At 48.3% G+C, this 14,188-nt stretch overlaps 1 protein-coding gene across 4 annotated transcripts in view; it reads left to right on the plus strand.

Annotated features, from left to right (window-relative positions):
- Socs2 (suppressor of cytokine signaling 2) overlaps positions 1-4,964 on the plus strand; it is a 6,466-nt gene extending 1,502 nt beyond the window's left edge. For 2 of the 4 annotated variants that reach the window (XM_026784622.1, XM_005358140.2), the window contains exons 2-3: positions 1,347-1,707; positions 3,456-4,964. In XM_026784622.1, coding sequence (XP_026640423.1) covers positions 1,569-1,707; positions 3,456-3,913 — 597 coding nt within the window. In that variant the 5' untranslated portion in view covers positions 1,347-1,568 and the 3' untranslated portion in view covers positions 3,914-4,964. The other 2 variants (XM_013350304.2, XM_026784623.1) reach the window with 2 other exon arrangements.
- Positions 4,965-14,188: the final 9,224 nt, after the last annotated feature.

Raw genomic sequence — 14,188 nt, forward strand, 5'->3', positions numbered from 1 at the left:
GTGAGAGTGCTGGAGCAGGCGGACTGCCTGGGCTTCCTCAGTTTAGGGCTCTCGGGGAAGAGTTCGAGTCGCGGCTCTGCCCCATCCGGATGCAACTGCCTCCTCTCCTGGGTGCCTTCTCAGCCTCGCGAAGTCTTCGGAGCCCCCAACCCCCCAACCACTGCTATCCAAATTTATAATCCTAATAACCTGATCTCCCGCTCCTCCCAGCCAGCCTCCGCCCTTGCTCCCCCCACCCCTTCTCTTTCGCCCATCTCCTCCGCCACAGCTGGAGGGAAACACGGCACTAGCGAGCAGGGGTGTCAGCCTGGGGTGGCTGGGGAGAGCGAGGCGACGATCCCTGGGATTTTTTGGTCTGCTTTCGGCGCAGCAAAGTCCGGCCGCTTCTACCGAGCTCAGAGCCGGTTGCATCCCCAGGCATCTCGTTCTTCAAATAAACACCAACGGGGGAACTCAGACGGGCACCCCTCCTCTCCCCGGCTCCCCCGCCCCATGTCCGCTGGGGAGGCTTCCTGGTGCGGAGGCGGCAGTCGCCGCGGCGGAGGTAAGACCTCGGTGCTGGTTGATGGCACGACCCGCTGCGCTCGCTGTGGCGGGCTCAACCCCCGGCCTCATCTGGAGCTCGGGCGGGGGCTTCCCGCTCCGGCCGATTCCTCGACAGCGCCCGCGGCGGCAGCTGCAAGAGCAGCGTTCCGCGTCTCGGAGCGACCGCCGTTGAGCCCCTCGTCCTTGTCCCGAGCGTGCTCCGGGAAGCCCTCAGGAATGGGGCCGAGGCCGCCCTCGCGGCAGGGATGCAGCGGCTGGCGCACCGCTAGCGCACCGCAGCACCCTCGGCTGGCGACCCAGGAGCCCTGCGGCGCTTTAGGGCGTGGAACCAGGTTTTGCCGGATGCATCCTCCCTAGGGCCATGGGGCTGCCCGAAGTGTGGGATAGAAATGCCAAGTGCAGAGAACTGCCACGTTCTTTGCATTTATTATGTTTTTTTTTCCTATTTGCCCTTGACAAAGGCCTATCGCGACCCGCAGGTGACTGTTCCCTAGGCTCCCTGGGTGTGTGATTCCAGCACAGTTCTTGGGCGGGAAAACACCTTGTTTATTCTCACCCTGTCTTCTATCTGACCCTCTCCACTCAGGCCAACTCTAGCGTCTTGGGTCTGGGCTCTTTTTACCCGTCTTTCCCCTAGAGCTGGGCAGGGCGTTGACTGGATGCCTGGGGTTAAATGGTACAGAAGCACGCAGGCGGAGGAGTCCCTGGGATTTTCCACGTGTCTCTTTCCCCACCCCCACCTCGGCCGTAGGGGTCCAGTCCAGACTGACCCAATCTCTGCCCCCATTGTCTCTTCCCAGGCGATCTGTGGGTGACCGTGTCTGCGAGAGACTTTGCCACACCATTCTGCCGGAATTTGGAGAGAAGGAACCAGCTGCTTCCAGTTCCCTCCCCCTCCGCCACCATTTCGGACACCCCGCAGAGACTCGTTTTGGGATACCCTGTGACTTCCAAGGAGGACGCGAGGTCCTCTGGCCCCAGCTCGGGCGACCACCTGTCTCTGACGTGTTGACTCCTCTCCCATGACCCTGCGGTGCCTGGAGCCCTCCGGGAATGGCGCGGACAGGACGCGGAGCCAGTGGGGGACCGCGGGGTCGGCTGAGGAGCAGTCCCCGGAGGCGGCACGACTGGCCAAGGCCCTGCGCGAGCTCAGTCAAACAGGTAGGGAGCTGGCGGCTGGCAAGGAGTGCGAGACGGGGCACCTCCCCCAAGGCGGTGGAGGGAGCGCGGCTGGGACGCCGGCTCAGGTGGGGAGCCGTGAGAGCGATGGGACTAGTCTCCTGGCGTCCGGTCCCCGTCTCCGGAGCCGGGGACCCGCACAGAGGGATGCCCGCCGGCTCGGCGGGATCTTAGGTGGCGACAAAAAGCAAAGTAGAGGGACGCTGGAGCTTGGAGGGCAGAGTGCGAGCTGGGAATGGTGTCCCAGTGCGGTGACCGTGGGCTGCTTTCGGCCGGGGTTCGGGCTTAGGCGCTCCTGCTCGCACCCGCGTGGGAGAAAAGCGGCCGGTGCCTCCCTTAACGGAGGGCGAGCCGGCGGCCAGTGGGGCTGGGCTGCGTGCGCTCCCGGGGCTCAGCCTCCGCCGCAGCCCGGGACTGTGGCGGCCAAGTTCGGAGACAGACAGTCTGCGTGGAGCGCAGCTGCAGGGTAGCCTGGCCGAGAGCAGCTGGCAAGGGCCGTGCCCAGGACAGCCTCCAGGTACAGCTTGGTCCCAGGCGGCGCTCTGCGCAGTGCGGAAGCGGTTCCCTGCATCTGCGGGAAAAGAAAAAGTATATATAGTATTGTATATATAGTATTTTTCTCACGAAAGCAACTCTTGTAGTTAAAAAATCTGTCTTGAGGCAAGACAGCTTTTGGTAGCAATACGATTGTGGGAAGGAGGGGCAAAAGTTCCAGTCCTTTCTTTCTGCTTCCCCCCCCCCCACCCCACCCCCGGCTTTCCCTCCTCGGGAAAGTTTCCCGGATATATACTGGCGGTATTGGAGGGCACGTTGTTCAAACTTATTAAATGAAATGTCTTCTGTAAGTGAGATTCTGGATATGACCAAAACAATTAAATAAAAGTTTCAGAGAGCAGGGGTTGTAATTGGGGTCGTAATACAATTTGAACCAGGGCAAAGTCCAAAAGAATATGGTAAAGACTGTCAACTTAAAGTTCCAGATACTGTGCACTCTCCCCCCAAACTTAGCTAGTTTTAACCAAAGCAGTCCACAAAGTAGTGCTTCCTAGGACTTCTAAAAGAGGCTAAACATTACAGGTTCTTTGGGGGCAGCTCTGGGGGCTACCAACCATTCGAAAAAGATGCTTCTGTTTTTATTGGAAATACTGGAGATAATAAGTTTTCCACTTTTCCCCTAACTTCAAATTTATCTCTAATTTACTTAGTAGGTTTTTGTCTCAATTTAACTATACTGAAAGTATCATTTTTTTTCTCAGCCAACATGTCTATCATATTGCAAATGTTCTTTTGGCTTGTTAGAAGAAAATCTTAACGTAGTTTGAAGAAGAGCTACGGAAAATCTTTTAAAAAGAAAGAGCTTGGCTTACCGTTGTGCCTAGAATGGACTTAAGTGTTTATTAAATACCATCAAAGGATTTGTGATAGTTCCTGATAAACTTCCACCAGCAGGCATTTTTTTAAAAAATAGGTATAACAAGAAGAATTAGTTGAGCATGGTGGTGCAGGCCTGTAAATCCCAGGACTTGGGAGGTGATGGCAGAAGAATCAGAAGTTCAAGGTTATCCTTGGCTACAAAGTAAACTGGAGGCCAGCCTATGCTACATGCGGCCCCGTCTCAAACAAAACAAAACAAGTAGAAAGATGACTGCCACGTGCAGACCATATTCTAGAAATTCTTATAATTAACTGTTTCACTTTCTTTTCTTTTTCTCTGTGAACGAAAACCCCAGGATGGTACTGGGGAAGTATGACTGTTAATGAAGCCAAAGAGAAACTAAAAGAGACGCCCGAAGGAACTTTCTTGCTTAGAGATAGCTCGCATTCAGACTACCTACTAACTATATCTGTTAAGACGTCAGCCGGACCGACTAACTTGCGGATTGAGTACCAAGAAGGGAAATTCCGATTGGATTCCATCATCTGTGTCAAGTCCAAGCTTAAGCAGTTTGACAGTGTGGTTCACCTGATTGACTACTATGTTCAGATGTGCAAGGGTAAGCGGACAGGCCCCGAAGCCCCTCGGAATGGGACTGTCCACTTGTATCTGACCAAACCTCTGTACACGTCAGCGCCATCTCTGCAGCATTTCTGTCGCCTCACCATTAACAAATGTACCGGTGCCATCTGGGGACTGCCTTTACCAACAAGACTAAAAGATTACTTGGAAGACTATAAATTCCAGGTATAAGTATTTCTCTCTCTCTCTCTCTCTTTTTTTTTTTTTTTTTTAAACACATGCCTCATATAGACTCTCTCCGAATGCAGCTATGTATAAGAGAACCCGGAGGCCCTTCTCTGGATAAACGGCGCAGAACTCTTTCTTAAGGACAATCGAGCTCAATCTAATTTAAAGGTGTGAAGATGTAGCTAGGTATTTTTAAATTCCCCTAGGTAGTTTTAGCTGAGTGATGCCTCCTTTCCTATGGCTGATCAAGACCAAATGGCCCTTTAAAATTAAAAACAAAACGTCCCAAGTAAAGGCGAGGGAGTCTTGCTACCAGAATGACTTGCCTTTTTCGGGTTCCTATGCACTGGGTCAAAAGTCCAAGCTCCATAGGCGAGAAAGTCCCGTGTGAGTTTCTGAAGGAGGAAAAGACCCTGGCTGACCCAGGCTTAGCTCCACTTCTAGATGCCTGGCAGTCAGTCTGCATGAGAACACGGGATGCTTTCCATCCTGGTGTATGCGGTAGGAGTTTTGTTAAACCGATCATGCTTGTATTTACCCCTCATTTTATGCAATTAACCAAACCAACCAAAAACCAGTCACTGCGAGATCCTGTATGTCTTTTTACTACACGTATGAACTCTCCCGTGAATGAGTACTGTAGTAATCCATTTCGAGACAGCCTTACTTACAGAAACATTTCAAACTGGTGCAAACGGAAGAGACATCTCTCTTTTCCTTTAAGGCTAAAGACAAGAATGTCATGCTACACAGGTGCAACTCAATCCTCGATAATAAAACCCAATGTAGATAGAGACATTTTACCCCTTGACGTAGCTGTGAGTCTTAACCTACTGCCATTGATTTTTGGAAATGGCTTTAGAAGTTTCCCGAGTTGTCCTTGAATTGTCTGACCACGGACATCAGCAGCTGTCTCCCTTCTACCGTGTAGAATACTGACTTACTTTTCTTCCAGATATAGGGGGTAACTTGCCTGTTTTTCAAAGTGTTTATTTACTGCTGTTACTATTCGATTAGAATGTATTAACTAATAAAGAAAAACCTCTGACTTTTACAACTTGCATTTATTACTTTGAGTTGTAGATGTCCATTTCCATGGTAATAAAAGGTTGTCATAAAAACTCACATCAAGTGAAACAGATATAAGCAATCAGCACAGGGTAGAACATTAACTCGCTCGCCTCCAAATTAGGCCTGCACCTGCCCTGCGTGGTTTAGAAAGCACGGTTTACAGACGAGGGTTTGTCAGACAGCCTGGTCCTGTGCAAGCTGGACGGGTATAACCCTCAGGTCTTCGGCGTTTTCAAAAGGAATGGTTTAGCAACAATTGGAGTGATGTCAGGGTCTGCCCTTTAGCAAGCTGAGCAGACCCAATACTAAACAAAAGTGGCAAAGCTTCCGGGCCCCTTTCTTTCATGACTTCTGTAGATGGGTCATCTTTTCCGGAGCTTCGATGTCGGTTCTTCTCGCCACCCCTTTACATTTTCCCTGCCAGCCCCTAGACTCCAGTGTTCCAGGTGAAAGACGAACCTGGTGTACCATGGGTGTACTCGGAGTGAGCAGAAAACTATCAAGTGCAGATTAAGAGAACTCGCTTCTCACATATCGTACGTACCTTGCAGTTTTTGAAATTCCCAAGTAGTTTTAGCACCTAGAAGGAATTATTAAGTCTACCTAACACCAAGGATTGCTGGGCGTGGCGTAGGAAGAGCCTCTGTAGCCTAATCTTGAAATGAGAGCTAGTTTTATAGAGTCTAGTCAACAGTGGGGCAATAACCTTCTCATTGGGACATTTAGATGCTGTGTTTTTTCTTCTTCACGACATGGACATTTCTTTGGTAGAATGCCTGACTCCTGGCCCATCTCTTATATGATGAGTAGCAAGGAGCTCTGTGGAATGCCTGCACAGGTCTCCTGCCACTTCTCAGCCGATGGGGGCGAGACATGAGTGCCTGTGGCGTTAGGACAAGTTCCACATTATGGCAGCAAGTGACCTGCAGCTGGAGACGGCCCAGGCTTCTCCGCCGCCGTTGGCTGTGAAACCGATCGCTTATATCTTCCCAGTCCAAGAAAGTTGAGAGGCATCAGAGGACAGCGTTTTTTTGCTTTACAGCTTCTAATATTTATTTATTGAGTTCCTTGTGTGCCAGTTTCTTAGTCAGTACCTTATCCATATTATCTCGTTCGATCCTCACAAGGACCCAAAGAGCAAAGTACAGTCCTTACGGGAGGTGATTATTTTAGACACCGACTGAGTTAACCAGTTAGAGCAGGCTATGGTAGCAACTGTTGCCTCAACCAGACTAGTACAGATACCTTAATTAGTGTTGTACTCTGTCTGTGTGAGGTTCTACCCAATCTCTGAAAAAAAGTCAAAGAAATGTGTTATTTGTATCTACGCATATGAGTGTGTATACACTTGTGTCAGGCTGTATATGTGGGAACTACAGGACAATTGACTTGGATCTGTTCTCTCCTTTCATTGTGTGGGTCCCAGAGATTGAACGCAGGTCTTCAGGTTTGCTGGCAGGCGCCTGTACCCACTGAGACACCTCGCCGGCCCTCCAGCCATCAATCTTGTCAGTGGTTTTTTTCCTTGAGCACCCCCAAAAGGGGAGCTCATAATAAGTGGCGAAGGGGTCAGTTTGCCTCTTTACTGGGTGGCTGCTAAACGTTGCCAGTTACCAGTGATTGCCCCATTTTAGATCCAGTAAAACACAAACAAAGAATGTATTCCCCTAAATGAACCTCAGTAGACGTTGGAAAAATTTTCAGGGTTGTCTTTCTGTGGGGGTGGGGGTGTGAAGCCTTAGTAAGGCTATTTATTGTTGTTATTCTAAGTGTTGCTGTTGTCGTGGGGTATCCTGTGCAGGGTTTGACTGTCCCCCCAGACTTAAGTGACTGCTCTGAATGAGCAGAGATGAATGTCATTCCTTCCAGTGGACAATGACAGCTGTTTTTTTTTTTTTTTTAGGGCTTGTATGAGTGTGGAGGTCTTGCTTTGTGTTGCTGGTATGGAAGTCTGACTTTGTCGCAGTTACATAATCCGAATAGGTGACAGGAAGGGACTGTTGGTTGTTCCATGCTGTTTATTTTCTTGGGAAGGGATCCCCTGCTTTTAGAAAATTGTACCCTGCTTGGCGTAGGGTAGAGACAGAGACGTCATCAAGTAATCCAAGGGATGGAATGTCCTGAGAGCAGACTGTGCCCTTCTGGTTGTGGGTTTGGGCACAGGGCAGGAGGGGGTGAGTGGCTGTGGCTCTAACAGCTGGGCTGAAGCCTCCCTGGCTCCCAGTAGCCCTTGTCCATCTTCGGGTCCTTTCTACCCTCCCAAGGAAAGAATGTGGCTCTGAGCCTGTCATTTCCTTAGAGGCCTGTATTCTCTCTTCCAGTTGTTAACTCCCTAGAACCCTGACGTTTGAACACACTGTTTGGATCCATAGTTTAGGTCCTTTATATTGCCAGAGCTTTCAGATTCATAGATTAGGTTTCTGCCCGTGCTGTAGCCAGCAAACTGGCAACCTTCAAGCAGGTTCTCGGGTTCTTAGAGCAGTAAACACGCCGCATGTCTTCCCTTTGTTCAAACGGCCCGTACTCTTCCTTGCTGCCGTTAATGCAACTCAAAATTTTCTTCCTCTGACATGTGAAATCAGGCTTTGGAATAACACCACAGTGGGATACTTTCAATTCTTGGCTCCTTCTGCCTCAGTCTCAAGGATTAGCTACTCCGCTGGATTTCAACATGTCTTGATCCACTGTAGTGTTTTGCGTTCATTTGCAATTCAGGCATCTTTTTTTTGGGGGGGGGGATAGTTTTGGAGATTGAACGTAGGGCTTTCCTCAACGCTTGGCAAGCATTCTCCCGCAGAACCACATCTCCAGCCCAGTCTCAGCGTTTCTAATCTCCGTGCTGTTTTAAAATCTCAGCCCTCCCATCCCTGCTGTCTGATGGGTTCAGGATGCCTGGCAGAGGTAACCCCCTCACAGCCACAGTGCTCAGGTGACTGTCTGCTCTCCGGTGCTCACCAGTAGAGTCCTCTTTGGCTCCTGTCCCCTCTTGGGCACAGTTCCTGCCTTTTCTTTTTCATTTTCTTATCACGGCCCATTAGATTTTAAATTCTTGGTGGCTGTATCATGGGGCTTTGAAAGAGGGAAGCAGTTGTCTCCTTAAGCTAGGTAATTGACAGATTTAGGATCCTTAGGATTAAACCTCTGTTTCTCTTTAGCTCCCTTAAGGTTTTTAAGCACAGCTAGTCCCAAACACCGGCACTTCGAACTTTTTTTTTTTTAGCTTGTTTATTTAAACAAGCAGAGCTTCTTTTCCAAGAGTTTATGCTCTGTTGGGAAGGAAGGAAGAGGTCCCTTCTTCAGTTTGCTGCTGAGAGCAATTCTTCTCGCTTCGGCTTGCTAGTCTTCTCCAGCCTCTTTTAAAGAATTTTTTTTTTTCAGCTTCTCTCCTGCATGGGTACCGTCACTTCACCTCACACTCAGTGTCGGTGACAGCTGTTGCTGGAGCCAGCCTCGAAAAGCCTCCCAGTCCCAAAGGCTTGAGTAGGTCAGTCGAAGCAGAGGCCTGCTGTCTTCCTGCCCCTTCCCCAGCTCCCATCCACAAGGGAGGTCGGACCTGCCGAGTGCCTTCTCAGGGAAGGGGACGCGCTCACTTCAATAAACATTTACTGAGCCATAAAAATAAAACTGCTTTTATAGACAGCTCTCACTTTGGACTCCATCCTTCACCTAGAGAGACCGTGCCACCTTAGAGAAGGAGCACGCTTTGGGATGGCTGGAATAGGTTACAGCGCTTCTGAGGCCTCATCTCTGTTAGGAACAGGGGGAAGGGGAAGCCAAGCCAGAGGCTTGGTGAAAGCTGAGGAAATGATGCCAGCTGCCTCCTCCTCTGTCCAAGCCCACGTTCCTCCCAGGGAGCCCCTTTGCTGTGCGGAACGAGACATATTTGCTAGTTAAATCATCGCAGGACATCATAGACTTTCCTAGATTGTCCCCGTTCCCAGTGGTGTTAAGATAAAAAGATAGCCTTTTTGCCAAATGGTTTTCCCCCTTCTGTTCATCTGGCAGCCCTTTTCCTGTTTAGATTTTGATCTTGTATTGCTGTGATCTTCATCTTTCAGGAAAACCGACTCCGTGTTGCTTCTTCCCCTGGATGTTATTTTCCGATTTTAACTTCTGCCACCTCGATGAACGTCACTCTCTTAGGTTGCCGGCTTCTTTTCCCTGTACTTCTAGGCAGTAGACCTTCATTCTGGGTTGGCCAGAAAGTGTGTGTGTGTTTTGCAAACCCTTTATTTGCTTCTCTGCTCTCCATTTTCTGTGGTAATAAAGGGTGGAGAAGGTCGGGTTAAGACGATTGGTTTTCAACAGCTTCTGCTTCCTCTCCATGCATCGCCATTCCTGGAACCACTGACAGAGAAATGGCTTCTTATCCTCCTTGTCCTTCTTATTTAAGGATATTGATAAGCCACCGAAGAATTGGGCAAAAAGGTAAAGGGTTGAAGCCTCACTAGTGTGGTGGGGGGGCTCTCTTGAGTCCATCATGAGGTACCCCATTAGCTCTCCTAAAATTAGGACCAACTTCTTTCTTTAAAAAAAAAAAAACAGCTTTATTTTATGTGCATTGTTGTGAAGGTGTCAGATCTCCTGGAACTGGAGTTATATAGACAGTTTGTGAGCTGTCTGTTGACTTGAGTTTTCTGCCCTGCCCGGTTCCGCAGTTGTTAAGTCCCAAAGAAATCACACAGAGGTCTACATTAGTTATAAACTGATTGACCCATTAGCTCAGGCTTTTTATTAACTCTTATAACTATATTAACCCGTTATTCTTGTCCATGTTAGCCACGTGGCTCGGTACCTTTTTTCGGCAAGGCAGTCACATCTTGCTCTGTGGCTGGGTCACGACTTCGGACTGCGCTTTCTTCTTCCCAGAATTCTCGTTGCCCCACCTCTACTTCCTGCCTGGCTGTTGGCCAATCAGCATTTATTTAAAATATAAGTGACAGGGTGCAGACCATTGTCCCACAGCGGCTGTCGTGTGCGTGATAGGAACTGAACCCACGTCCTCTGGGAGAGCAGCCCATGCTCTTGACAGCTAAGCCATCTCTCCAGCCCCAACCAATTCATTTCTCTCGTCCTTTGTACCAATCCTAGTTCTGAAGTTGGGGCAGGAGTGGGCAATTTTAGGAGAAAAATCCTTCTGAAGCAGGATCTTGAGTACCTAGACTCAAACTCCCCGTATAGCTAAGGGTGATCTCGAACTTCTGATCCTTCTGCTGCCACCTTCCAGTTGCCAAGATTACACAGGTAGGTGCCAACCCCTGGTTGATGCAGTGCCAGGGAGTGAAAACAGGGCTTCCTGTGCTCCAGGCAAGCACTGTTACCAAGTGAGCTACTTTCTCAGAAACAGGAGTCATTTCTAATAAAAACCGGGTTCTGCCTTTATTTTTTTAAAAATACTTATTTATTATGTATACAATATTCTGGTGTGTATGCCTGCTGGCCAGAAGAGGGCACTAGACCCCATTACAGATGGTTGTGAGCCACCATGTGGTTGCTGGGAATTGAACTCAGGACCTTTGGTAGAGCAGGCAATGCTCTTAACCTCTGAGCCATCTCTCCAGCCCCCCGGGTTCTGCCTTTATATAGGGCAACGTTACCTTGTCCTGGTGGACCAGGTACTTTCTCCCTCAGCATCTTTTCCGCATCAGCGTTATCTGTAGGGTTTAGAGCAGAGGAGAAGATCTTATTTTTATTCACATGTATGCGTGTGTATCTGTGTGTGCATGGATACTCAAGAGAGGCCGGACATCAGAGGACAAATGTGAGCTCCCCTCTCATACTGGTGGGTGCTGGGAACTGAGTTCAGGTCCTTGGAAGAGCAACGAATGCTCATGACACTGAGCCATCTCTCCAGCCTCCAGCCTCTAAGCCTTGTGGCCAGTACTTATACTCATCCAGGCCTAACAAATCAAGTTTTTTTTTTGCTTCTATTTATATTCATTTATTCCACAACATCCCCTCTAATCTTCTTTCTCACCTGCGTGCTTCTCTGCCCCTCTCCTTCCCGGCAACATTTATTGGGCACCCGTTGTGTTATTCACAAGGAACTCAGAGAAGAGAATCCTCTTCCACTAAAGGAGCCCCTTCCCTTTATGGGCAGAGGTGGAGTAGATGGGATTTAGACTTATTCAATAGTTTGATCTGCCTCCTGCCCTGTGGTGCCATTCCACTTCGTTTCCACAACAACCCGGAAGGTATTACATTCTCCTTTTACTGAAAATAAAACGGAAGCTTGAAGATGGAAAACACAATGCCCAGTCATCCTGCCCGAGACTCTAACATGTTTGCAGGGATAGAGTCATGATAGTTACCACAGGACGGGAGCCGCGAACTTGCCTTGAGGGCTAGGGAAGGCCTCTGAGGAGGAACCTTAATTCCTAATACTTGGGTATGAAGGCAGGAAGGCGTCTTCAGATGAGGTACGTATCTTCGGTGAGGAAGATCTTTTGGTCTTGGGGTTGAAGAGGGTAGAGCCAAGTCTTGTGGGGGCGTGCTGACATAGAGAGCTGGGACTGACCTTACCTTGATGAAAAATTTAGATGTATCCCGTGGAGAGTAGGGAGCTGATCAAAACCTGTTTCCTTCTCCTCCTCTTCTTCTTCCTCCTCTTCTTCTTCCTCCTCCTTTTTTTCCCAGACTCTTCCAGTAGGATTTCTTTATTGTTACCAGATAATCACTGCACACACAGTACGGGGTTCACTATGATATTTTGATCCATGTATGTAATATACCTGTTATCTACCCTTTTCTCCTCTCCTGGTCTAATATGAAGCTCCTTATATGAACAAACAGTTGACTTTGGCTTGTGCTGCGTGCTGTCCTTCTGGAATCCCTGAGGGTTGGGGTTGGAAACAGGAGAGTAGACTTAAGGAGAGGGATGGGTATGTGGCAGATAGGAAGACAGTAGGGTGCCCGCGAGGAACAGAGATGCAGACGGTGGCCTCGTTTGTCACCAGGCTCAGGTTTGGAGTTTTGGGTCGGCCAGCTTTCCATTTGATACTGGCAAGTTGGGCTAACTCTGCATTCTCAGGAAAGCAGGGATCTGCCACACGGTGGGTGCCCTGCTGAACCGGAACTGGAAAGACCTCGAGACGGTCTCGAGTTGCTTTGTCCTAGGCCAGACCTTGAACTTCTTAGAGTCTTAGTCACGACATTTGTAAAATTCAGAGATGGAGTCGTGATGCTTTTTTAGTCAGTCATTTTCAGGAAGTTACCTCACCTGTGAGCACGCTGGGAGGGGAGGAAACAGGAAGGGCGAACACCACATTTTGTTGGAGCCTCAGGTTGACATTAAGTTTTAGCACAGATTTTACTTCTATGCTATAATAGAATCTCGGGGAAACAAATTCTTTGTGTGTGTGCGTGTGTGTAATATATGTTACATATATTTCCTTTTCATAGTCTTTTAGCTAGGTAAGAAGAATTTTATGTTTTTCTCTGAGTTGTGGATCTGTGAGCCCTGGAGTTTATTTAGAGTTTAGACTTGGGGTTTTAGACCTTGGTTGTGATGGAGGAAACTCTGACATATACCTACTGTTAGCCTAATAACTCTTCGGGTGGATTTCCATCATGGGGGAGCACAGAAGAGTCTTTGCTCTTCTCTGGCCTCTCTGGAAAATGTGGGCAAAGGCTAATGTGTCCAATTCTAGACTATTCTAGTTTTCTATTGATCCTTAAAGGGTAGGCAGGTAGGTGGTCGTTGAACTTGTGTTCACTTGACAAGCAATTTGTTACAAAAGCTATGAAAACACCACCACCACACTATGTAACATATTAAGGAGATTCTTAGATTCCTTAATAAAACCAAAAAAAATTTCTCTTTTTCTCCATTACCCCATTTGAAAACAGCTTTGGGTGTGGACATTCTTGCCTAGTCTATCCATCTTTTTGTTTGTTTGTTTTCGAGACAGGGTTTCGCAGTAGCTATGGAGCCTGTCCTGGAACTCGCTCTATGACCAGGCTGGCCTCGAACTCACAGAGATCTGCCTGCCTCTGCCCTCCAAGTGCTGAGATTAAAGGCTTGTGCCACCATTGTCTGACTATCAACTTTTTTTTGAGTTTTATTTTTATTATTGATGTACGTGTGTGTGTGTGTGTGTGTGTGTGTGTGTGTGTGTGTGTGTGTGTGTGAGACTGTATGGACACATGTGTATGTGTGCCGATGGGGGCCAGAAGAAGGCTTCAGCTCACCTGGACCTGGAGTTACAACTTGATATGGGTGCTGGGAACCGAACTCTGCTGCTGATTCTCAACAAAAGAACAGCAAGCATTCTTAACCACCAAGCCATCTCTCTGGTCCCTAGCCATCTTAGATTTGGTCTCCTCCTCCTGAGCTTTATCATCTGATACTTTGGTCTCCGCCTCCTGCGGAGGTATGCTATAGGCATGGCCTCATCATGCATGGCTCCTCCTGGACCTGTCTTAAAGCAGGGGTGTTGGCTTCGACTCTTGACCACCACCATTGTTGAGGTCTCCTTCGCTCCCAACGAGAGTCAGGTTGACATTTCCTTGCTATTATGATAGCCATGGAAAGGTGGTAGAGACGTTTTTTTTTTTCTTTTCTCACAGAATAAGTTAGTCACCATGAGACTGAGTTGAAAGTCTGGCTCTCTCTGTGGACGCACCTCACTTCTTTTCTTTATAAAATAAAACCTTGGCCATCTATTAAGCTAGTAGAAAATAGACAGATGTAATAGTCAGGGAGAGAATGGGGGTATGAACCTGACAATAAGTCAAAACTACCAGGAGATGCAGGTTGAAGCTGTGTTGGGTAGGCCACGGAACTCATTGTGTTTTAAGCATGGGAAGAAGGCAATGATTCTAAAACAGAGCAGCAGCTCTTGGGTTCCCAAAGGACCAGAGAAGAAATCAGTAATGCCAGGCGTTGCCCTTGGTACTCACCACATACAACCTCGTTGAGGGTACACAACAAACCACTGAGCTCTCCTTTAGAGATAAGGAGACTGGAGTCATTAAGTTAGGGTATGAAAAGTTAGAGCTGGGATTTGAGCGCAAAGCTGCCTGACTCCAAAGAACAAACCAAAAAACTATGACTTTATTCATTCTTCCCTATTTCTGTAGTAAATGTATTATACCTTCATTCCGCTCTGTATGACAGTCGGATGTGGGTGATATGTAGCATGTGATTAATGTCAAGAGGGCATGACTCTTCCCAATGTCCAAATACAGTATTGTTAATACTTTACG

Source organism: Microtus ochrogaster, chromosome 24, assembly GCF_000317375.1.
Source record: "Microtus ochrogaster isolate Prairie Vole_2 chromosome 24, MicOch1.0, whole genome shotgun sequence".
NCBI lineage: Eukaryota > Metazoa > Chordata > Mammalia > Rodentia > Cricetidae > Microtus > Microtus ochrogaster.